Source organism: Dama dama, chromosome 14, assembly GCF_033118175.1.
Source record: "Dama dama isolate Ldn47 chromosome 14, ASM3311817v1, whole genome shotgun sequence".
Taxonomy (NCBI): Eukaryota; Metazoa; Chordata; class Mammalia; order Artiodactyla; family Cervidae; genus Dama; species Dama dama.
Window position 1 is genome coordinate 60,966,393 of NC_083694.1, and position 25,869 is coordinate 60,992,261.

Genomic DNA, 25,869 nt, shown 5'->3' on the forward strand with positions numbered 1-25,869 from the left:
ATTTTCCAGTCTGTTCTTTCAGTACCTGTAGAACTCAATTGTTTATTTATCCTCTGTCCTGTTTCTTCTTGCTGTCCTCCACAGAATCTGTTTTAGGGTTTTTCCCATTTTTTGTTCCTTTTTTTGTACTTCTTGCTTTTTTTCTATTTCCAGACTCTATTCATTCTGGGCACTAGTTTTGTTTGCTCAATTTTATGTCAGAAAATTTCTTGCACATTGCAAATGTACAGGTATAAGTACAATTGTAGATAACTCCTGTGTTTTGTGAAAAGGGAATATAGGATTTTATATTTGGTTATAGAGGTGCTTTTTATCTTAGGAAAAGGGTGAGACATTATATATCCTGAGTTGGGTCCCCCAAGGTGTCTTGTTTTGTGAAATCTGTACTTATTAGAGAGAGTGGTGTTAGAATCAAGATATTTCTAATTCTGTAATCTTAGTCAAATAACTCTATTTTTGTTGCTTTCATACCCTCATCTGAAAAAAATGGAGCTTTAAACTGTGTTGAAGCAACATATTGTGTTGCTACTAGTTTATCTCAAGGATTAAGTGAGACAAACACATAGCCCAGAGAGTGAAGCTTATTATAAGCGTAGAATGTTCCATTGGTTATGCTATCGTTTGGGATATCTCTCCCTCTCTTCCTCGTCTCTCCTGCTCTCCCTTCCCTACTTTATGTACCTGTCTTGCTCATTTATCTGTGAACTCCTGAACCACACAGATCTTTTTATCTATCTCTGTGTCCCTGTTGTTTTCCATGGGCGTGTGATAAAATGACCAGGTATTTGAATGATCACACTTGTAAGTAAGTGTCTGAGTGACTGGGAGTAGACTGAAGAGCTGCGGAGTGCCGGGAGTAAGTGCTTGAGGCTGTCAGCGTGGGGCAGCGGGGGAGATGTTAATGAAGGATGCTGAGAAGAAATGATAGGCAAGAAGAAAAGAACTAGAAAAGCTTAGCGATCAGTCATAAAATCAGCTGTTTTCAATGTGGCAGAGAGATCCAGTAGGATGATGACTAGGAAACACCCATTGTATTTGCTTATTTATAACCAGATGTCTTTGACAGCAGCTTCAGTAGGGTGGTTGTGGATGGTGGGATGGGGAGAGGAGAGGTTGTGTGAAAGTCAGATCATGATGGACTAAGGAGCGACTAGGAATTGAGAAAGCAGATATGATACTTGTGGACTCCTTTGAAGGAATTCTGTTGAGAAGAAGAAGAGATATTAGAAGCTTGCTAAAGGAGAAATCTAGATTCAAGGGAAAGTGCTTCAGTTCTGTGTGTTTTGTTTTATAGTAATAATTATTGTTTATTTTTTGTGGGCAACATTTCATAGGCCATAGCAAAGAAGCTTGATAAGTTGAAAGTAGATTTTAAAAATGAGGGGATGAAAAAAATAAATAAATAAAAATGAGGGGATGACAGGCAGGAGGCAGAAAAGAATGAAACAGCATGCTCAGACAGAGAAGTTATTTCTCAGTGGGAGAAGGAACCCTCTCATACCATAAAACTAGAGAAGAAAGGAAGAAAGAGTGAATGTCTACATAATGTCAAAAGTTCCTTCCAGATCTCTACGGATGTATAGAGATCAAGTTTGTGTGCAGAGATCCAAGTTTGACCTCAGGCTTAAGGAAATAAATCTCAAGAAACTCCTGAAGTCTGCCAAATATGTTGGTTTGTATTTAAGTCAAATTTGTAACCAACTAGTCTTTAATGAGTTTTGTGTGTTTCTAAGAGGAAAAGAAAATAGAAAGAGAGGTAATTTCATGGAGTTGCTTGCTGAATGAATCTGAATAGCCTACTCAGGTAAAATCTTTTTTTTTCTCCTAAATTGCTGCTGTTCCTTTTAGAGGTACATCTTGGATTGCTCTAATACTTGGCAAGTCAAATGATATGATTTGTAATGAATGTTACTAGTTATCCTTTGAAAGGTTGTCCTATCTTAGGTCTCAGCAGTATGTAATATTAGTTACACATGTTAAAGTATACCAACTTTACTGTTAGAGCACTTCTGACTTAATACTAACACTTGCTCGTGTTTTCCTTTCAGTTATTACAAGAACTGTGTACAGTGTTTAATGTAGATTTACCATGCCGTGTGAAGTCTTCCCAGTTGGGAATTATCAGCAATAAACAGACGCATACCAGCGCCATAGTGAAGCCACAGTCTAGCTCCTGTTCCTATATCTGCCAGCACTGCCTCGTTCACCTTGGAGACATTGGTGAGCCCTTGGTGTGAAGGAATTGATAATACATTCATGCTTTTCTTTGGAGTAGTCATAGAAAGATTATTTTCTTTTAAACAAGCCTACACATAAAACTTAGATTGTCATAAGAGAGAACTATAAAATGTATTTTAAGAAACTTTGATTTTCTGAATGCTTTGGGATTGGCAAAGGATCTTGAAGGAAGTAACTTTCATATTCAGATTTAAATTTTATTCAGACTTTATGCAGATGTAGGCAAAAAATAAACCAGCACAAATGTAATCAAAGCTTAATTTTTTCAAAGTGATGCCATAATATTTTCTGAAAAACTGTACTCCTTTGAAATTGTGGAGTTTATAAAAATTATTCCTTCTGAAGCTGGGTTGCCTTTTTCTTCCTACCAGTGCATTAAAAGTTCATTTTTAATTGTTTCCTTTTTACAGTTCAATTTGTGTTTCCATTTTATATATTTTATCTGGGAATGTTATGTAATATATATATTCTTGTTCATTCCTTTAAGGTGACCTTAAAAGGGTTGTGAAACAAATTAACTATAGGATTATGTTTTGACTGTCCTCAGATAACGAGTGGATTAGAGGTCACATCAAAGTAAGCGCCAATTTCTACAGGGAGATTCAGCGAGTAGTAGTATATCTAGATTGCTTTTGCTTTCAAAAGTGTATTCTTTGCACACACACAAATAATATTTCAATAGGTATAAGGCATTTTTCAAAATCACTTTATAAAGATATTAAAGAAATACATAAATTTCAGATCATATTGTATAGTGTTTTTTGTTTTGTTTTGTTTTTAAGTGCCATATAACTCACCCCTTCTTGTGGGCCGGCCCCAGGTCACCAGCATAGTCCATAGTGGGAGCTGGTGATGGCATGACACTTGGAGGACCTGGAAATGGGGCTAGGTAAGCTTTAAAGTTGGTTACATGCTGAGTGTCCCAGATAGGGAAGGCCGGATGGACACTTCACACGTAATCCTATAGTTAATTTGTTTTAAAACATTTTGTCTTTAATCATCTTAATTTAATTTTAGTGTATTTATTAACTTTAAATGTTCAAACTATAGCTGTTTTGGAATTACCCTAATGGTTGTTTTTATCTGTGTGTTTTTAAATTGAGCTTTTTTTTTTTCCTCCTCTTAGCTCGATACAGAAACCAGACCAGCCAGGCAGAGTCCTACTATAGGCATGCGGCTCAGCTTGTCCCCTCTAATGGTGAGTTGGTTATGACACTTTACTCTCAGTAGAAAAATGGAAAATAGTTCAGGGCTCCTCTTTTAAGTGGTAAGAAGTCCAAAGATATTTTGAGTTTTGGTATTGATTATTGTATTTTTCCTTTTAACTGTACATTCTGTGTAATTGGAAATAAAGTTTTTAAAATATTATTACTGTTGTCAGTAAAGCAATATGAATAGAAGATCCTCTAATGTGATCTAAAATTGCTTCAACAACTCTGGCTTCCCTAATAATAATTTTCTTTTTAATACAATGATTCCCCTCCTAGAAAAATTCTCTCTTATTACAAAAAGATAATGCTTTTGTCTTTTGATGACTGCCTAAATGGGCGTTAGGAGTGATTCTTGAATTAAATCACTGTAGGTGTTTGGTGATAATGCATTCTTGTTAAGCTACTTTGAAAGTCCTTTAGATTCTAAAGGAGTCACTTGAAAGGAGGGATGGCATTTGGACATACTGTTTCCTGTTGTCTGTGGCTATTTTCCCACTACAGTGGCAGAGTTGAGTAGTTGTGATAGAGACTTCGGCCCACAAAGCAAAAAATACTGTCTAGCCCTTTCCAAAGTCTTACTTGAACTTAGAGTGCCCTCCACCCTAATCATATGACTTTTTAACGTATGTGCCATCACTAAAGTGTGCTGCTAGGCTATTTTTAATGAACTAGTCATGAGATTTACTTTATAAAATGCTCCCCATTTTTAATACAGCGATTTAAAAACTGCCCTTCTGCGTTCTGTGATAGCAAGACTTCATGCATCTTGGATTACCTTAGAATCTTACCTTTCTCCTCTAGGTCAGCCTTACAATCAGTTGGCTATCTTAGCTTCTTCCAAAGGAGACCATCTGACTACAATTTTCTACTACTGCAGAAGCATTGCTGTGAAGTTCCCTTTCCCAGCTGCCTCTACTAATCTACAAAAAGCACTTTCTAAAGCACTGGAAAGGTAGGGTCGACTTTTCCAAGTGGACTCAAATTTGGGCATACAAGAAATAACGGCCAGCTGCTCATGCTTCCTGTCTCTCCTATTTGCTTAAAATCTAACATATGTATTACAACAGTTTTGCATGTAGTCACCACTGAATTTCAACCAGTTGGTCTCTGAGTTGTTCCCAGTGGAGTAGCACAGGCTGCTGAGCACTAATTCATCCGAGTGTGTTACAGTCGAAAAGTCATTGAGAGCAGTCCGCTACCTGAGTCACAGGTGCTCAGATAATGCGTTTCTGCAAATCAGAGTCTCCTGTAAGAGGTTTTAGGCGTTTTGTTGCTTAAGATTCATGGAAGTTTTTCTTTCATTTCAGCCGGGATGAGGTGAAAACCAAATGGGGTGTTTCTGACTTCATCAAGGCCTTTATTAAATTCCACGGTCATGTGTACCTGAGTAAGAGCTTGGAAAAGTTGAGCCCTCTTCGAGAGAAGTTGGAAGAACAGTTTAAGGTTAGATTTTTTTTAAACAATTTTTTCTTGTCTAAAGGAGGAATCGTACGATTTGGAGGAGACTCACTCCCAGTTTTATGTCGTTACTTAATTATGAAATGTTGATAAAACAGCAAACCGCATTCCTTCAGTTTAAACTGAGGTGCTGTCTATATAAAGAAATAGAGCAGACATGTTTTCACTAAGTAGCTGCCATTTGCAGAAAATATCATAGTGGGAAAAGAAATTTTCCTCCTTCCCTCTCAGACCGAGCACCTTTCCTTTCTCAGTTTTGGAAGTCCTGCATCTGATTTTTCTATGTTTAGATGTGATTTGGTTGCCTGCTTTATTGATAGTAATTCCATTCTGCAAACTGAGCTCATGGGTCTCACTGTGCTTTGATCCCAGGACTTGTGATTGACTGAAGGGAAGTAATGAGAATTTCATTCAGCAGGCATATATTTCACTAATTTGTATAAGGAGATAAAGTTAAGGAACCTTTTTTCTAGTTATATGTATGAATATAATTTTTATTAGTATATTAATTTAAATGATGTAGTGTAAAATATAATATTGGAGGAGTCAAAATTAACTTTTATTTTTAGTTCATTTATTCAAAAAATATTTGACTAGTATGTATCAATCACTGTTGTAGTCACTGAAATCAACAGTGAACAAGACAGTCTCAAAGAACATATTTTTAGGTTACTTTTGAGTGTCTATACACTTGGAGGAATTGTTTGTAACTGAGGAATTGTCTGTAACTGGGAAATTGTCTATCAAGTATTATACAGGTTTCGCATTCCAGAGATTGTAGAACTTAGTTAAGAGACAGTCAATTAGGCAGATACAGTCAGTGTGAAATAGTTTTTACAGATGATCATTTTTTAGTTGATTACTTTTTATGTGTAGGAGATTATACCGAGTAACTATAATAGAAATAGTTTGTTTTTAAAATAAGCTTCTAGAGTCCCCGCTGTTCTATGCTTCTGTTAGTGACCTATTTAAACTTAGCCCATGATTTATGGGGTTGGGTACATGAAAGAAACAACCAACTTTTTAAAGCCCTAGGCTGTTCAGCCTAGAAAAAGAAGTCTATTATATTATTCATTGTAAGTTTTCAGATATATGAAGGATTATTTTAAAAGAGCACATTTTTGTCTTCCTGAGGTCAGAAATAAAATCTTAAAATTTAAGTAGAGACCTGTAGGGGGTTACTAAAAGGTCTTTCTTTTGAGAGCTTAAAAGTCAGATTGACAGCCATTTTTCTTGAATGGTTTAGTTGCAGTCTCATTGACTAGCAGGGTGTTGGACCAAATGATCCTTTGAGATTGCTTCCAGCTCTGTTCTATTCAAGATATACTCCCTAAATGGGGAGGGAGGAGGGACCTACCTTCATGAGATCTTCTCTAAGTCATTCTCGTATAGAATCTAGTCAGTTTTGTCTTTGGTTCAACCTCAAACACTAATATTGTCTTCAGATATATATTTCTGCGTGTGAAGTTTTGGTGGATGTATGTAGGCAATTGCTAAAATAACACTTTAAAGTATCATTCCAACACTCTGAAGTTAAACATAGCATGAGGCAGATCTATTTTAAACCTTAGCCAGTATTGAAATGTCAGAAGAACATTGTTGGAGTGAAATTTTAGCATAGTTAAGTATTTCTAAAGCCTTTACAGATAATTAGTATTATCCACGTGTAAACCTCAGTGTATCTGTCTTACCAGCAAGTCTTTATGTACTAAGCAGAAACATGTACCAACTTGAGGTCCATTGGAGGACTTAAGATCTTGGTTTAGGAATTGAGATCCAAGGCTTTTCTATATCTGTTAAATGTGTGCTGTTTCTTAACAGTATTTAGTTCAATATAATCCTTAACTGCTGTTGAAAGTGTCTTTGAGTAACAAAAAGTCAGTCCTGGTTTAATCTGTTACTAAAATGCAATCCAAATGTTATGAAATTACAACTTAATGGTTATATATTTCTAAAAGTATGGGTTATTCCTTCACTAAGTGTTTGAGTACCTGTTGTATACTCCGCACTTCTCTCACTTCTCTAAGCTCTTGGAGATATAGGGGAGAACAAGATACAGTCTGTACCTTCATGAACTTTCATTATCATTTGCTAGTACTAGGCTGCTCTCGTATGCTATGTTTCAAGTTTTTAAATTTCATTCAGTAGAACATTGCTTTCTAAAATAAATGCCACTGGATTTATAGATACAAGGGATACATTACTATAAATTATACTCATAGAAAAGCACACTTCTTGAAAAAATATTCTCATGCCAATCTTATGTATTTGTGTAAATAGTCAGCTGATCTATAAAGTTGGATGTAGAGAATGAAAGAAGAGTTTTATGGTAGCACTCTGGAAAAGAAATAGCATTTCAGGACATTCAGAGTAAAGGCAAGAGAAATGGTCAATGCCATTAGAAAAGGAGTAAGCATTCTTGATGTATATACTGGAAAGACAGATGGCAAGATGATAGGGAGAATAGAGTTAAAGAGAAAAAAAAAAGAGAAAGAAAACTGTGTTTTTTCCAGTGATAATGTGAAAGATCTTGTTAGTAGAATTATGAAACTTATTCTGGATGTTTCATATTCTTTATGTTAAAAAAAAAATCTCAGAATAGGCTGGACACAAGCAGCTATAAATTTCTGAGATGGTAGGATCTCTTGTCACTGCTGGTAGAAGTGTAAGTGACATAATCCATTTCCCATCATAAGGCTAGTGACAGTGAACTCCACTTTCTCCAAAAGTTTTGCCTGGGGAGGGAGGGTATTTGGCCATCGCTGAAGTGTAAGGTGAAACCAGGATGTCATCTCTAATAGCTATCAAGTTTATTAGGAACTTGTGTTGGAAAACTATTTTATATAGGAGTAATCTAAACTACTGCAGATATTAAGGTAGAAGGGTAATGAAGTTAAGGCAGCTGAGAGCATGTAGGTGAATTTTTCCTTACAGTGATGTTTAGCAGGTCACTGTGAACCCACAGTTCTTAAGTAAAAGAAATTTGGTAGTGAAGGCTGTTGCTTTTCTGATAGAGGAACGTGTCAGTATAATAATTTGTACAAGTGCATATTCAGTTCAGTTCAGTCGTGTCCGACTCTTTGTGACCCCATGAACCGTAGCACGCCAGTTCTCCCTGTCCATCACCAACTCCCAGAGTTTACCCAGATTCATGTCCATTGAGTCGGTGATGCCATCCAGCCATCTCATCCTCTGTCGTCCCCTTCTCCTCCTGCCCTGGCATCAGGGTCTTTTCAAATGAGTCAGCTCTTCACATCAGGTGGCCTATAATACTTGTTAATGACTGCTTTGGTTTATCATTTACCCTGTGTTTCAGATATGTTTTTGCTATATATCTCATTTATAAATAAATTTCTTTAAATGTGTCAAGCCTTTGATAGAGTAAACTTTATGACCAAGTTTGGAAGTCATTTATTATGTGCCAAGAGTTCAAAAATATGTATTTTGCCTCTTTTTACTTGAAATTTTGATTTTCACTACGTGCGCCTATTTTGTTGTCAGTGGTCCTGGTTTCATGTTTTAGTATGTTTGCATCTCTTATAAAACAGCTTCTAATGAATTTAAATGTATAAATTTATTAATAGTCCTCTAAAAAGTTTTTCTCAGATCATATTAAAAAATACATAGTTTCTTGTGGAAAAAAGTATTGTTAAAAAAAACCAGCTCTGTGGTGACTGGGTTAAATCTTTTCAAGGCAGAAAGTCAACATGAGAAACATCAGACCACATCATATTCAATTAAAATACTCATCTATAAATGTTACCCTTGTGGTTTAAATGCAGACTGCCAGTTTAATTCTTGTGCTGAAGACGGCTTCAGTTCCTGATAACGTATTCAGTATTCCTGTCTTCTCTTTCAGAGGCTGCTATTCCAGAAAGCTTTCAACTCTCAGCAGTTAGTTCACGTCACTGTCATTAACCTGTTCCAGCTTCATCACCTTCGTGACTTTAGTAACGAAACGGAGCAGCATAGTTACAGCCAAGATGAGCAGCTGTGTTGGACACAGTTGCTGGCCCTCTTTAGTGAGTATTAAATCATTTAACTTCCTGTGCCATCTTTTTTGGGAAGCATGAACTTTGACGTTTTCATCATTGCAACAAACCATTAGTAACATGGAAAAGTGTGGTTTATTTCGTAATACTGAATCAGGAGGCCTGAACCCTAAGTTCTCTCCTTTTATCTGCTGACCTCCCTCTCATCAACTGTATCTGTGACATTTCCAATGTGGAAAAGAAAATGTCTTTTTAGAAAGAAGCCGTAAGGTATTTAAGTGTTAAGTAGCATATAGCCCCAGTCTCGTAATAATATTTTTAATTTGGACTGGTACACAATTTCAAATATCTTATTCTTTGTGCACACGTTTTTTTCTTTAAGTGTCTTTTCTTGGCATCCTGTGCAAGTGTCCTCTCCAGAACAAGTCTCAGGAGGAATCCTACAATGCCTATCCCCTCCCTGCCGTCAAGGTGTCCATGGACTGGCTGAGACTCAGACCCAGGGTGTTTCAGGAGGCAGTGGTGGATGAAAGACAGTAGTAAGTATCATGGAATTTCACATTAGCTGTGTGCTTTGTTTGTTTGATATCCATAGATACGTAGAAACTGCCTTCTAACACAATATTGGAACAGTGGAGGACTTGTGTTTTCCACCTACTCTCTAGAAATTGAACTGAAGACGTCTTTGTATGCTTTTCACTTACTTGTTTGAATTCTCCATGGGAGGCACAATCTTAAGGATTTCTGACTCGCTGTGTGCTCCCGGGTTCCTGGTTGCCATCCTGGGGAAAAGGCATTTTTCACATTGCAAAATGAAATAGTTTATTTCTTATTCATTACAGTACGCCCCAATTTTCTGTTTAGGAATTGAAGGGAAGAGATTTCTTTACCTCTTCCGTTCTTTTTTTTAACTAAGCTGTTTGATGTTGACTTTCAGTAACACCCAATTTGAGTTATATTTGTTTTAAGCATAGAGGGTTGGATGTTATTTTGGCTCTCATGATTTTCCATGTAATCTCTACTCATAATATTCCTGACAGTTCTCAGGAATTATTCATTATACAGTGACAGATGAAAGCTTTCAGCTTATCTTTGGCCATAGGAATAAATGGGCTTCCCTGGTGGCTCATCGGTAAAGAACTCATCTGCCAATGCAGGAGTTGCAGTTTCAATCCCTGGTCAGAAAGGTCCCCTAGAGAAGGAAATGGCAGCCCACTCCACTATTCTTGCCTGGAAAATCCCATTGTCAAAGGAGCCTGGCAGGTTACAGTCCGTGGGTTCACTAAAGAGTCAGACATGACTTAGCCCCTAAACAACAATAGAATAAATACTTCCAGTAAGGCTTTGCAGTGAGTGGGAAGCTTCTCGCCTGCATATTTTGATGATGGATATTGGGAGAGTCTCTGAAATTTCTACTTCGTGGCTCAGCATCTACATATTGACCAAGGTCACAACCTGAAAAATGTCCTAGCCACATTCAGGACCCCATGATCCCTCTTACCTTGTGCTTGTCTTACCTCTCCTCCCCTCAAATCTCACTTTAAGCCCCTTCATTTTTGGTATTGTCTTGAACGGAGTTTAGCATCATAAGCGCAGCATACTCCACTTCTCTTTTTCATGCCAACATAGCTCTTAGTAAGTTACATTTTAGGTAGTGTTTTCTTCCGCAGAGTTTCTTTTCTTAACTAGAAGCTATACCTTTTTCCTTCTCATGTCTACTTCAGAACTTGTGTTTGGTTCAGTGTGTTGTATTAGTAATGTTATGGAAAAGGCATTGATATTTTTATTTTGTTTCTTTTTTTGTTCCTGTACAGTGAGTGAGCTTTTAGGCCCATTCTGTGCGTTCCCACTTCTTTTCTTTTCTAGTTGTTTTTCGCTGTGCCACATAAGTTGCAGGATCTTAGTTCCCCCACCAGTATTGAAGCTGGGTCACAGCAGCAACAGCCCCGAGTCCTAACCACTAGGCTGCCAGGGGCTCCCTGTGCATTCTTACCATTGCAGAGGATATTCAACCAGGAGAAATAGCTTTATTTTCAAACTTTTTTCCTTTTTCTTCCATATCCTTTACTCTTCTCCCTCCCTTCTCTCAGATTTATTGGGATCTTTAGAATTATGTCCTTGCAGGTATTAGGTATTTTATTTTATCTTAAATTATGTTATTACTGATTTTCAGCTAGTTTGGGATATTTCTCTAAAACTGAAGATTTTCCTAATGGGTCTGATACATCAAGGTGTAATAATCGTCATATCTTTTAAATGAGGGAAAAAACAATTTTCTGAACTTCAGGTAACCTTCAGTTTCTTGCTTTTGACCATTATCATTTCTAGAACTTGTTTTCTTCTATACGTTTTTGAGAACATGTTCTCTTAAATTGATAAGTGCATGAAAGAGTGGTTTTTTCTTTTTCCTTCGTAGAAAGCAGAGTTAGACTTAAGTAACCCACAGTGGGGGAAAGCAGTGTATAATTAAGTCATTTTTTATTCTCTTTTTTGTCTTTCTTTTGAGATATCATATTTGTTGCATAGAGACATTGTTCTAGTCTAGCATTCCTTTTTAGGTTATTAACCTTCCTTTTCAGCTGTCTCTTAATTTGTTACATCCCCAGAGGCTTGTAGCAGACATTTATTCTTCAATGTTTCCTTGTATATTTTTTCTGTATTATTCACTTATATATAAAGTAGCATGTTCCCATATTTTAAAGTGTACAGCTGTCAGCTTCAAGGTTTTTTCTCTGATGTGGTGATGCGCATCCAATCTCTCTATCCTGGGCAACTCACCCTGGGCTTTTTTTTATTTTTTTAAAGCCACACTTTTTTACCAACATTGGTGGTTACATATTTCTAGAAAATCTTAATATTATCTTAAGTAGATTGTAATTATTTTTAATATTTTAACTATTAAGAATATTTTTTAATATTTTGCAAACTTTGGCAAAGGTTTGGTGTTACGAAACAGAGGTAAGGACATTACAACAATGTGTGAACTTTTTTATACCATAAAGAAAAAGGCATATTCATCACTTTGAATGTGATTTGACTATGATGTAACCACATCCCCTGTCACAGATTAAGAACGAGTAATGGGTTCCATAACTGATAATGTATGTGAAAACTATAAAAACATAATGTGCTGTTTCTCTGGTCAAAGGTTTCTCAGTAAATATCCATTTTCAATGAATAAAACTGACAAATCAGTTTTTATAATTGTTAAATTAGGAACCTGGGGACCGATCTGCAGTAGTAGTTCTCTGTTACGGAAGTTTGGCCCTTCTGGTGTATCTTATCTAGACACATTAGGGATTACATTTTAGGAAATCATACAGCATTTAAAATGCCAAACCAAGAGAAAAATACATTGTCTAGGTCCTATTGGTAACATTTTTGTGGCTTATTAGCATTCTGGTTTCTCATGCAAAAATAAAGTCTGAACTATCTGTTTAATTTACAGCATTTGGCCATGGCTAATTTCTCTTCTGAACAGTTTCCATCCCCATGAAGAAGATCTTTCAAGTACTAATGGTAAGGGCTCCCTTAACCTTGTGTTGCTGACATTGTTCTCCATCACTAATAGTGGGCTTAGTGAAAGTGAAAGTCGCTCAACTGTGTCCGACTGTTTGCCACCCCATGGGCTATATAGTCCATGGAATTCTCCAGGCCAGAGTATTGGAGTGGGTAGCCTTTCCCCTTCTCCAGGGAATCTTTCCAACCCAGGGATTGAACCTAGGTCTCCCACATTGCAGGCAGGTTCTTTACCAGCTGAGCCACAAAGGAAATAAATAGTGGGCTTAAGGCCAGAGAAAAATAAGGTTTTGTTCTTAAGTGTTCAACTTTAAATTCAGTATCTCAGAGGAGACTTTGTGCTTTGCATTGGTTAAGTGGGTGGAAATAGAGGTAATAATCCTCTTGTAGTTCTCTCAGCTTATTCTCCTGTTCTGCTTCATTTGAACAGAAGTCCAGAGATTAGTGTTTTCAGATTCTTTCCATCTTCCCTTCTTCCTCATTCTTACTAGTTATTTTTTTGAGGAATTAATGTGAACATTACTCTGTCAAAATTATACTTGCTTATCAGGACATTTGGGACATACAAACATAAAGAACACAAGTCCCCCTTAGTTCTCTCATACATAAATACTCTCTGTACTATTCATGATACTGTATTTTCTTTGAGGCTTTTACATATGTGTACATAAACATACCTGCATGTGATTGACATCACATCGTTAGAGCTATGTGATATAGTTACAGCTTGGACTTCCCTATAGCTCAGAGGGTAAAGAATCTGCCTGCCATACAGGAGACCTGGGTTTGATCCCTGGGTCTGGAAGATCCCCTAGAGAAGGAAATGGCAACCCACTCCACTCTTCTTGCCTGGAGAATCCCATGGACAGAGGAGCCTGGCAGGCTACAGTCCCTGGGGAGTTGGACACGACTAAGCCACTAACACACACACACACACACACACACACACACACACACCTGCTTTATAAATTTAATGAGATACTGTTAGCATTTATCTTCGTCATTTAAACATTTTGGAACATGATTTTTTAAAGGCTGTTTAATATTCCATCCTGTGGCTATGCCATAATTCCTTTAATCATTATCCATTTGCTTAAAACCTTGCCCCGTTGTAAGCAGCACTGCACTGAACAAAGTGTAGTGACCCCTTTCTGATTATCTTTCTTCCATTAGATCAGTGCCCCTCAAGTGTCATATTTGCAAATGAATCACTAGGGATCTTGTTAAAATGCAGATTATGATTCTGTAGGTTTGGGATAATGCCCAAGATTCTGTATTTCTTACAAGCTCCTGGGTGATGTAATGTTGATATTCAGTGCTTTGAGTTAACAAGGAGATAATCTAAACATTGTGATTAATGGATTGAGCTATGAATTTTTAAGGCTGCTAGGGGAAAAAATAGCCTTGAGTCGTAGGTGAGTATGAGGGCAATGTCACGGGCTCAGAGGCCACAGGTAGGGGCTTGACAGGTAAGTTTTTTTTAATCACAGTAACTATAAAGAGGAACACAGAACTATGAGCATTAATCTTTCTTTCTATCTAGAAAATATTCTTTTTTTAATATAGGAAGCAATATCCTGCTGAACAATAATATTTTAATTAAAATATTTACAAGTCTTGATTTCTGCCCTTCTCTAGCAACACCACTTCCAGAGGAGTTTGAGTTACAAGGATTCTTGGCTTTGAGACCTTCTTTCAGGTAGGTGGCCTTCATCACTATTTACCTAGAGTATAAAAAAGCTTCCTAATGTGCTTCCCTACTTAAAAGTTCTCTCCTTACCTAGTCTGATTTTACTCTGCTTCTGCAATTATAAAGTACAGATTTGATGATGCCCCATTACTAGTACAGAAAACTTCAATTTACACATCCCCAGTTGTTAAAGTATCTTTTTCATCTTGATGTCCAAAAGCTTAGTTTTTCAGCCATATTTCCTGCAGCTTTCACCCCCTTCCCCTCCAATAGTTAAATGTTACACATAAACTGTGACCTGTACTTGAATAGCTCTGTATTTTTATTCCTCCAAAACTTTGTTCATGCTGTGCCTGGAACATTCACATTCCTCTTTCGTCCTTCCCTTGCTAATCTGTAAGCTCTTAACCATACTTGTCCAGGGTCCAGGTCAGGCATCTCTTACTTTGTGAACCTTTTCAAAGCTTATCAGAAGACTGTAATGTTTCTTTTATAATGCTTCTCTTATTCTTTGTTTAGCTTTTATTGCTTTGGATTAAATCATAATTATTTGTTCCTTAAGGTAGGGGGACTTATTTATCTTTGTATCCTCGGTTTCTGACCTACTGCCTGGAAGTTCTTCGATACTGCTGCTGCTTTTTTTGTTTGTTTTTTTTGAGATAGCTTAATGAAAAATTTGAAAAACCCTTATTTTTTAGGTTGACTTACTTTTCTAATGTCAATGAGTTTTTTGCTCTGTATACTTTATGGTATGTGTTCATTTTTTTCTGATTTAGATTGGGCCACCTTGAGGTTAATAGATAATACTCTGTTAGACTAGATACCTCAGAGACTTTAGCATTGCCATGGTTGTTTGAAATAAGTTACTTACAATGTGAGCTTACTGTTAAACGAAAACGTTATTCTTCTTTAAAAAAAAAAAAAGTCATCCCTAATAAAACATTGTGATTTATTTCAACTCCTCCATGATAAAGTGAAATATAAATAAAAATATCACATTAATATTGCTTTGTTTTGTGGTATTTACAGTCTTTAGGAGTATAAATAAGTTCAAGCAAATGCAGCTAATTACAGCAAATAGCGAACCTATATGGAAAAATCTGAAGCCATTGCAGTTCATTAGGTTTAATTTTCTATAATTTGCTTATGTCAATTTTAGGAACTTGGATTTTTCCAAAGGTCATCAGGGTATTACAGGAGACAAAGAGGGTCAGCAACGACAAATACGACAGCAGCGTTTGATCTCTATAGGCAAATGGATTGCAGATAATCAGCCAAGGTATTCCTCATCAGATATATACACATACCCCATATGAGTTTTACACTTCGGTATAAAGCTATTGATTATAAACTTTTTCTCTTTTTTTAATTATAAACTCTTAAGTCAAAAGGTTGGGAACACAGCGTCAGATTATGACCCTAGTGATCTTTGGAATCTCTTTAATTCTGTCCTCTCATTACACTGCCTCTTTTAGAGGTCTCCCTTATTTATCATGAGCTGCTTCTCCAATTTATAAACATCTATATAAATCTTAGCTAAATTGTATATTCACAGTTATGGTGATTTGTGTTGACAGGGGCATGCATGGTGGTCAGTTTCAGTCAGGACAGACCAGGATGATGCTTGTGGCATCTCTGAGCTTCAGTTTTCACACCTATAAAATAGGAACTTCAAGGGCCTAGTCTAGTGTCTTGTGCTTAAAACATGCTGAGCAAATTTAGCTATACTTACTAGAAAAACATTAAAAGGGCCTAGGCGTGTGTTATGGTGATGTGTGGTGGGAGGTGGGATAATGAGAATGTGAGTTTCTACAGAACTGCTGTTTATGTTCCCCAAATCCACGCTATTGCATCCTGCTGTTTCCCACATTTTAAGGCTGTGGGACCCATACAAAGTTCAGCTTTTACTGTTTTTTAGATTTATGTTTTTCATATATGGATTTATTTTTACTTTTTTAGGCTGATTCAGTGTGAAAATGAGGTAGGGAAATTGTTGTTTATCACAGAAATCCCAGAGTTAATACTGGAAGACCCCAGTGAAGCCAAAGAGAACCTCATTCTGCAAGACACAACCATCATAGAGTCCCTGGCTGCTGATGGGAATCCAGGACTGAAATCAGTGCTGTCTACAGGCCGAAATCTAAGCAACAACTGTGACACAGGAGAGAAACCAGTGGTCACCTTCAAAGAGAACATTAAGCCACGAGAAGTGAACAGAGACCAAGGAAGAAGTTTTCCTCCCAAAGAGGTGAGAAGGGACTGTAGCAAAGGAGTAACTGTAACTAAGAATGATGGAAAGAAGGACAACACCAAGAGGAAAACAGAAACCAAGAAATGCACCTTAGAAAAGTTACAGGAAACAGGAGAGCAGAATGTGGCAGTGCAGGTAAGCTGTATTTGAACTATAAAGCAGGTAGAGGAAGGCTCACACAAAAGGCAAGATTTTTCATTTCGTTCCTAAACCCTTGAGAACTGGCTATTCTGGAAGCTTCAGTGCACTCTAAGAAGGCTGCATAGTAAGGTAATATGAAGAACTATGGTAGATCTATATTCTTGTCAGTTCACAGAAATTGTAATGTGAGTGAAAAAATCTTAACCTGATTGGACATCTTTGTCAGTTCTCTCCAGTTTAAGTGGTAGGAAATGAGACCAGTTGCAGAACTATCAATTTCACAAATAATTCCATTTTCTTTGGGAGCTATAACTGCGATTTTTTTAAAATTTGAGATCTGTCTAGATCCCACAGAGCTGAGTATGTTAAGGCTTACACAGTGGTGTTTTGTTTTGTTTTCCCAGATTCACTATACAAAATGAAATACATTTTTGGAAAAAGATTTTCCTTGACATTTCTATCTGCCCCATTCAGTAGCATCGTATAACCTCAGTGTTATCCTGGCTCATGGGAATTTGTAAAGCAAGAATCCAAGTCTCCTACTGGGGAAAGATAAACACTACTCAGTTATTTGTGACTTGTTTATATATATATATGTATGTATCTTTCCAAAGAGATACAGATGATTTCATATAAACAAAAAGGTCTTTACTCTGTGCTGGTCTTATTAATACCACCAGTGTTTGTAGCCATTTGATTCATTAAACACATTTTGGCAAATGTATTTATTTACAGTAGGCATGAGGAATCTTACATTTTTGAAAGCTACTTTCAGATAAACAGTATCTATAGTGTATTTCCCTTACAAGGTTTTTTTGGGGAAAGAACATAATAGTTCCATTTTAATATTAATAGTAGGGGGAGAAACAGAGAAAAACATGGTAGAAATTGAGGAAAGGCACAGAGAGAGTGAGATGTGTCGGGGAAAGGCAAGGAAAAACTCCAAAAGAACTGTAAAGCCAGAGATCAGTGTTTTAGGGGTAAAGAGTTCAGCTATTTCCTGCCTGCTCTGCCTTCATTCTCTGAAACTGCCTCCCAGAAAGGTCCAGGAAAATGAAATCTCTTCCAGTGTCTCATCCCTTTTAAGCCTGAGTATCTATGATTTAAAAAAGCCTGACAATAATCAATGTATCACCACCCTCTGTACCTCATCCTAAGTTTTCTATTAAATGCTGCCAGTTTTCCTCATTTTACTCATCTTTGTATTACTTGAGCAGTGCATATGGCATCTGCTTCTCTGGCTCCACATGTGGGATCTCAGGCCTGATTTTTTTACTGCTGAAAGTATCCTCATTTATTCTAGGGGTGGTAGGGTTGCAGGGTGGAGGGTGGATGCTTGACTGATACCTTTAAAGCCTCCCCGATGAAGTTACACTGAAGCCACCTTTAAAGCCTCCCCGATGAAGTTACACTGAGGCCACCTTTAAAGCCTCCCAGATGAAGTTACACTGAGGGCCAGAGTGTCTCATCTGTGAGCTAGTGGTTATTATCAATTCATGTATGTTCTTAATGAATGAGAATACATGACATTGGCTTATGATAATAGGCAACTTTTTCAGCCTGTTGGCATCGGGTGTCTCCTTTGTAAAACAAATGAGTTCTCAGGCCTTTTCCATATTTCATACTTATGTGATTTTGTGAAAGCAAAATAACTATATGAGTAAAACTAAGCCCTTACAGCTTTTGGGTCTATTTAAATAATTTGATTTTCCCATTTTTAATTTAGGTGAAGTGAATTATCTTCAGCATGTACTTTACTCTTTTTTTTTTTTTTTTAACATAGTATAGGGTTTTAAATCCTTTGTTAGAGTAGGTGCTGCTTTCTGTCTCATTTGAGTTTCAGATTATTATAGATAGTCTTGCTTCTGGTTGGTCATAGGTAAAATCTCAGACAGAGTTAAGAAAGACTCCAGTGTCTGAAGCCAGGAAAACACCTGTAACTCAAACCCCAAGTCAAGCAAGTAACTCCCAGTTCATCCCCATTCATCACCCTGGAGCCTTCCCTCCTCTTCCCAGCCGGCCAGGTAAATACATGTTTTGTAATGTCGTCTGTTGAACTCCATCTGTGTAGGAGTGTCTGTTCACCTGCTGAGAAATTCTAGACTCTGAGGGACATTACTAAACCCCTAATATTAGAAAGTATAAAGAAAGTTCTCTTTTCCCTAATATTTCAATTATTTTTAAGCCATTTACCTGTAGTTTATGTACAAATGCATGCTTGTTATTATGAAGGAATTCCTGTCACTAAACATGGCATCTGAGAAACCTTTAGGATATTCCAGTTGCCTCAGTGGATAGAAGTAGCAGGCAGTAATCTGTATTTAATTCTTGAAATCAGGTTAAAGGTTGATACTTGATGAGTCTTACTTGATGGATCCCTGTCTTTCATGATTTATTAGATAACCTCTTCTCCACCCCAGCCCCAAATGACTAATTTTTGTCTTTCATTTTCCAAGTTTCCTTAGAACTAAAACAATGTTCTTCTATTTTGAAGGGTTCCCGCCCCCAACATATGTTATCCCCCCTCCTGTGGCATTTTCTATGGGCTCAGGTTACACCTTCCCAGCTGGTGTTTCTGTCCCAGGAACCTTTCTTCAGCCTACAGCTCACTCTCCAGCAGGAAACCAGGTGCAAGCTGGGAAACAGTCCCACATTCCTTACAGCCAGCAACGGCCCTCCGGACCAGGGCCAGTGACCCAGGGACCTCAACAGCCTCAGCCACCTTCCCAGCAGCCCCTTCCACCTCTACCAGCTCCGCCAACAGCACAGACTGCAAGCCAGCTGCAGGTTCAAGCTCTAGCTCAGCAGCAACAGTCCCCTACAAAAGCTGTGCCGGCTTTGGGGAAAAGTCCGCCTCACCACTCTGGATTCCAGCAGGTGAGTTACAGTTGTGTGTACTTCCAGCTGAGGTGAGGAGAGGAGCACCTGAAATCATTCAGTGTCAAGTTAACTAAAAGTACTAGTTAATCCACCTCCCTCAGTAAAATAGAGAGCTAATGGGAAGTTGCTTTGTAACACAGGGAGCTCAACCTGGTGAGGGTGGAATGAGGTGGGCAGGTAAGATGGGGCGGGGCGGGGCGGGGGTGGGACGTGGGAGGGAGGGGACGTATGTATACCTACGGCTGATTCAGGTTGTTGTATGGCAGAAAGCAATACAACAGTGTAATGCAGTCATCCTCCAATTTAAAAAAAAGCATTCAGCTACTTTTTGCTTAGACTTGTAATGATTATGGGAACACAGCAGTCTTTGCTGTTTAGGAAAGTTCAGTTCTTTTTACTTTTGTAAAGGAGAATAGATATTACCTACCATACCTTGCTGCTGCTGCTTGTCAGCTTTATAGAAAGGGATTTTCTGTAAATAATTTCCCATAAACCTGAACTACAGAAGGGAAATAAAATCGTGCTCTTGATGAGAGGAGAACTGTGACACCAGTCTTAAGTATTATCATCCTGCAGCACTTGGAGCAGAAGGGGAAATGGATGCATACCCGGCCACCCACCCACACTCAACACCCTCATTTATTAAACCTCTTAATTTTGGAATTGAAAGAGAATATGAACTCGGTGCCCTTAATCTGTTCCCAGAAAGCTCTATATTGAGAAACCTAAAGAACAAACAAACCTGCATGACCCAGAGTTTTGTTGGCGGTAAAATCTCTCAAGTTCTCTCTGAGTCCTGAGTGAAGTAACATTGCATTTTATCCTCATCTTAGTGAACCAGGCATCTCTTTTTTTAGTATCAACAGGCAGATGCCTCCAAACAGCTGTGGAATCCCCCTCAGGTTCAAGGCCCATTAGGGAAAATCATGCCTGTGAAACAGCCCTACTACCTTCAAACCCAAGACCCCATAAAACTGTTTGAGCCGTCGTTGCAACCTCCTGTAAGGCAGCAGCAGCCTCTGGAGAAAACAATGAAGCCTTTCCCCATGGAGCCATATAACCATACCCCCTCAGAAGTCAAGATCCCGGAGTTCTACTGGGACTCTTCCTACAGCGCGGCCGATAACAGAGCTGTGATGGCACAGCAAGCCAGTGTGGACCGCAGGGGCAAACGGTCCCCGGGAGTCTTCCGTCCAGAGCAGGACCCTGTGCCCAGGATGCCATTTGAGGTGCGTGTCCTTCCCTGTCCCCAGGCACTTCAGAGATCTCACGTACATGTTTAAAGGTCCCTCTGATTTCATTAGTGCTACAGAACGCCACTGAGTAAGTGGGTGCAGCTCTTGGTCCCTTCTTCACACCACATAGATTTCGGGAAGCTGAAGAATGCTGTTCCTGATGTTGACCCGTGATGGTCTGGCAGAGAGACTATGTGCAGAAATCGTTAAGGCAGCATGTTAGAGAATTCTGAGACAAAGCTCCTCTCAGTTGGGCTGAATCATCTAAATTTAAGAATAGGTTTTACTGCATATTTAAGCAAGTGGCTTTCTGAGAGGAACAAATTTAGCCTATCATCTTTGATAGTGGAGTTCCCTGTCTTTGCCCTTTTTACTCATGAGAAACAGGTGTGTGTTGGTAACTTTTTAAAAAAAGCTGTTTCTCTGTTAGCACAAGATACGCTAATCTCTTTGCTCCGTTGCATTGTTTCACTGGCTCTCCACATTAACCTTTTATGTTCTGCTGTTTGTCACTGTCTTTACTTCTTTCTGTTCTCTTGATCTTTCCTTCCCATTGTCCTTGTGTCACTTTGCTTTGGTGTTTCGAAGCCTTTTCCTCTTTGCATAATGCTGTCTTACTATTCCTTATAGCTTCCTCCTTGACTTTAGCTGCCTTCATCTCCCTAATGATGCTACTACTCCACTGTGCTTTTGTCATCCCTGATTGCATCTCACTGTGATCCTTTCTGTCACTAGGACCCCAAAGGCTCCCCTCTGCTTCCTCCGGACCTGTTAAAGAGTCTGGCTGCCTTGGAGGAAGAGGAAGAGCTGATTTTTTCTAACCCTCCTGATCTTTACCCAGCTCTGCTGGGGCCTCTCGCCTCTCTTCCTGGACGAAGCCTCTTTGTATGTATTTGATGTAATTCTTTTTCTTGCTATAACCCCTACCTTCTCTTCTGAGATTTTGTAGTAGAATAGGTAGTTTCTTCTTTCTAGGGCTTTCCTTTTTTTAACAGAATTTTAAAGCTTATTTCCTGATTGCCCAAACTAACATTCACATGACAGTAAAATGTGGCAAAACTTTTCTGTCCCATAGTTTCCCCAAATCTTGTAGCTTTGTAATATATGTTATCCAGAAAGCATCCTGCAGGGCTGGGCACACACAGGATGTAATGCTGGGAAATTAACTTCCTTTTCAGGTGTCATTTCCACCTGGACCCAGGAATTTTAGGTGTCATTTAATCTTGCTTAGGAACAGTGAGATTTTTCCTCATGTATTCAAAATATGAAATGAAATAATGTTCCAGATGTTTTACTGAATAAAAAGATTCTAGATTGATTTTACTAAACAGTAAGTGGTTCTTTTCTGTTTGTTTAACTAAGAGCCCTGATCTAAATTCAGAGCCAGATTTGTAATATGAAGAGGACTCTTTAAAAATATGATTGAAGTACCATCAATGAGTGAACACAAAGATAAGGTCTAAGAATTGATTAGTAGTATCTTTTAAAAATAATCTTCTATATCCCAGTCTGTATTTCAAAGGATGCCGTTATTTCCATGTTTTACTGAGGTCGAGAACTGCAAGAAAGATGTATGCTATGAGGTTTTTTCTTCCCCCCTCCCTGCACACCATCTTAATAAAGTGTAAAACATTTCTGAGTTCCACTTTCTTGCTGTTTCTTTCCCATAAACACGGGGTAAGAAAATGTTCACAAGACTAAAGTGCACCGATTTTAGTGTTAGAAATAAAAGCTTAATGGCTCTCCTGACAGAAAGTGCCATCTCTAGCACTTGAAATTCCCTTAAGAATTTTTCTGAGTGAGTGGCCACGCAGACCTCCCGCTCCCCGCCCTCCCCGAATTAGCAGAGATAAGAGCTCTCCCAGACGCCCGAACAGCAGTGGTGCAGCGGCAGCACCCGGGGCTCGTGGGCAGCCCGGCGGCCGAGCTGTCCATTCTGCAGGTTGCCTCTCTCGCTGGTTCTTCTTTTTTTTTTTTTTGCTGGGGTGGCTTAAGGGCCTAAGGGCAGAGCACGTTTCTGTTCACTTGTTTCCTAATCCCCTAATTCTTGTTGTGCTTACCTTCTCCATTAGAAATGAACCTAATGGTGAAATAAGGGGGAGGGTCTTGTAGGGGGATTTTTTCAGGGTAAAAAAAAAAACCTTAACTATAGCCCTTCCTATATTTAACATCGTTAATGATGTCATGTGTGTGGCAGTGCCTTGCATGTAGCAAGTGTTTAATAAATGCTTTGTTGACCAACAGTTCAGTGATAGTGAGCATCAGAGATTCAGCTTTTTTTTTTTAAACCAATGAGTTTCTTAAGGACCAGTAAATGTAAACCTGACTTTAGCAAGTGTTTGAAGACATACCACAAATAGAGTTGCTTAGGAACCGTGCTAACAAAACCAGTTGTCAAATGGATCTAAAGGCTTTTTTAAAGTTATTAATGTCAGTGTTTTTAAAATTCTAGCAAGGGGGAAAAATTAGGAAGAAAATAGTGCTTGATCAGCTCAGCATCTTGTTTTGAGAGTATTTTCAATACAGCTGGTGACAAAGGGATTCCTGAGATTCTTACCTAGTGAATACTCGGTACTGCCAGTTTCCAGGGTCCCTGCCAGGATCTCTGTGCTTAAGTTAGAAGTACTGATCAGGAGGGTTCTGTCTGACTCACCTGTGACGACTGGCCCTTAGCAGGACCGTGGTATTAATAAAAATTAATCCGAGTTGAATTGATACTTGCTAAGCTTTAATTTGTACAAGAGATGAATACAGGTATTCTTAAATTGTGGTCTTTTATTTTGCTTGTATGGTATCTTAAAATTAGTACTGAGAAAATGGAAGGCATAATTTAACTACCTTTTGTTTTCCCTCTGGGACTATGAAGAAATCCTTACTGGAGAAGCCCTCAGAGCTCATGTCACATTCATCCTCTTTCCTGTCCCTCACCGGATTCTCCCTCAATCAGGTGCGTAGACAGTGAGGCATCCTGCTGTGGGCTAATATTTTCTTTCCCAGTCTATCTCAATACATCTGTTTTTCTCTTTCTTTTCTTTTCCATATATTGGTATTTTCCAAGTATCTGATTTTACCCCCTCCACCTCCTCACCCCACCCCTCCCCCACCCCGCTTTGATTAGGGTATACTGGAGACTTTTGTAAATTTGAATTGTTTAACTTCTCATTAATAATAAAATCTTTGGGGCTCTCTTGTTCAGCCATGTAAATTATTAATACTTTTTAACCTGGGCGATTTACATAGAGCAGGATAAAGCAAATGAATAAAAAGAGGAAAACTGAAAGAAACAGAAGTAAAAGCCTTCAAAAGTTTGTCTTGCAAAGAAAGTCTTAAGATCTATCAAGCATCCACGTGCATGAACACTACATTTTCTTTCATTGGAGTGAGTTTGTTAAGTTGGTGGTCATTGTATTTCAGGAACGATACCCAAATAACAGTGTGTTCAATGAGGTATACGGGAAAAACCTGACAACCAGCTCCAAAGCAGAACTTAATCCCTCAATGGCTCCCCAGGAAACATCATTGTACTCCCTTTTTGAAGGGACTCCGTGGTCTCCATCTCTTCCTGCCAGTTCAGGTATTGACTAATCTTTAAATTATAGACCTTGCATTATTACCCGTATACTCAAGAGATAGTGTGGTTTGGTAATTTTATGTATTTGGTGGTTTTTGTCTGTTACTACTATTTTTGTTGTTGTTGTCGTTGGTATTTGTTTTTTAAAGTAACTTCTGAAGGAAAATGGGGTGTAAAAAAGCCTGGTGAGCTGGTTCACATAATAAATGCCATTAGAAAAGCTGTTTTACATTCTCAGTAATGAGCACAGTTGTAAGGGAGAAAAATAGGAGTTTTATCTTAAGGTTTGCAACTGTTTCTTAGTTTTATTTGTAGATATTCATTCTTTACAGGAAAATTCTTAAGGTTAGGCAATTCTGCTCTGATAGAGAAGAACAGTATATACTTATCTGAAACAGGCACACCAAAACAATGCATACTTTTGACAGAAACGTCTACATTTTTATTTTTAAGGTAAGGAACGTGCCTTAGACATGTACAGTAAGACAGGCTAGTGCATCTGGTAGGGTCCCTCTGGGGGCCTTTATTTTGCCTTTCTCCTGAAACCCTGGAGTTATTTTTAAGAGAATTTAAGTGATCAAATCTACTGGAAACTTTCATTCTTGGTGTGTTTGTGAAAAATCTCTAATGTCCTGCATTGCTGTTATTCAATAGATCATTCAACACCAGCCAGCCAGTCTCCTCATTCCTCCAACCCAAGCAGCCTGCCAAGCTCCCCTCCAACACACAACCACAATTCTGTCCCATTCTCCAATTTTGGACCCATTGGGACTCCAGATAACAGGGATAGGAGAACTGCAGACCGCTGGAAAACTGATAAGCCAGGTGAGATCCAGTCTTTATTGCTTAGTAGAAGTGAACTAACTTACTCTGTGTCCTTCCTGGACCTTTGGCAGTGATAGAACATCTTCTTGAATTATTCTTTTCTCTTCATTCCTAGCCATGGGTGGGTTTGGCATCGATTATCTCTCAGCAGCATCATCCTCTGAGAGCGGTTGGCATCAGGCCAGCACTCCAAGCGGCTCCTGGACAGGCCACGGCCCCTCCATGGAGGATTCTTCTGCTGTCCTCATGGAAAGCCTAAAGGTGAGTGGACAGGAACAAGAGCCATAAGCGATGTCTCTGCTTTCATTCACGTAAATAGCTAGTCTTATTCTTAAGGCCCTTAGGATTGTTTGATTCATACTATGTATCTGGCAAAGTCTTAGAAGCATGGTCTGCATTATAAGATTCTTTAAAAGGATTTTTTTTTTAATTCACTAGTGATAAACCAGTATCCTCAGGGGGACAGACATGAAGCTTTTAGTTGGATTCTAAGATTTAAGAAAATTCTGACTCATCTTGAAATATTTTCTTTACTCCTTTTCTGAACAAGTAAAAAAAGGATATCTAATTTCATAAATGTTTTGTTTACCTAAAACAAACAGTGTCTGTTCTCACATGGAGCTGAGTTTTAGTAAAAAGACTTTATAGAAAACATACTTTCACCTTTTCTGGTTTAAAGTGATCTTAATGAGAACTAAATAGCCAATCTTGAAGGACCTGGTCTTAGAGCAACTCCTTGTAATAGCTGGATCTTTTCAGGGTTTGGGGACCTTGGGACGTACATGCCTTTATGTTTGGCTGGGATTGAAAATCCGATCCCTTTCAGACAGCCAGGCATCTGACCTCTGCTGACAAGCT

General features: G+C 38.4%; 1 protein-coding gene across 8 annotated transcripts in view; it reads left to right on the forward strand.

The window, feature by feature from the left end:
- Nucleotides 1–25,869, forward strand: part of SMG7 (SMG7 nonsense mediated mRNA decay factor) — a 78,560-nt gene that overhangs the window by 50,258 nt on the left and 2,433 nt on the right. For 3 of the 8 annotated variants that reach the window (XM_061160885.1, XM_061160891.1, XM_061160884.1), the window contains exons 5-22: nt 2,049–2,220; nt 3,365–3,436; nt 4,251–4,401; nt 4,757–4,892; nt 8,767–8,929; nt 9,282–9,438; nt 12,348–12,418; nt 14,057–14,117; nt 15,268–15,387; nt 16,068–16,494; nt 18,380–18,524; nt 18,995–19,377; nt 20,238–20,609; nt 21,351–21,500; nt 23,482–23,562; nt 24,030–24,189; nt 24,841–25,011; nt 25,127–25,272. In XM_061160885.1, coding sequence (XP_061016868.1) covers nt 2,049–2,220; nt 3,365–3,436; nt 4,251–4,401; nt 4,757–4,892; nt 8,767–8,929; nt 9,282–9,438; nt 12,348–12,418; nt 14,057–14,117; nt 15,268–15,387; nt 16,068–16,494; nt 18,380–18,524; nt 18,995–19,377; nt 20,238–20,609; nt 21,351–21,500; nt 23,482–23,562; nt 24,030–24,189; nt 24,841–25,011; nt 25,127–25,272 — 3,138 coding nt within the window. Of the gene's footprint in view, nt 1–2,048; nt 2,221–3,020; nt 3,128–3,364; nt 3,437–4,250; nt 4,402–4,756; nt 4,893–8,766; nt 8,930–9,281; nt 9,439–12,347; nt 12,419–14,056; nt 14,118–15,267; nt 15,388–16,067; nt 16,495–18,379; nt 18,525–18,994; nt 19,378–20,237; nt 20,610–21,350; nt 21,501–23,481; nt 23,563–24,029; nt 24,190–24,840; nt 25,012–25,126; nt 25,273–25,869 lie in introns of those variants that run through there. The other 5 variants (XM_061160892.1, XM_061160888.1, XM_061160887.1 and 2 more) reach the window with 5 other exon arrangements.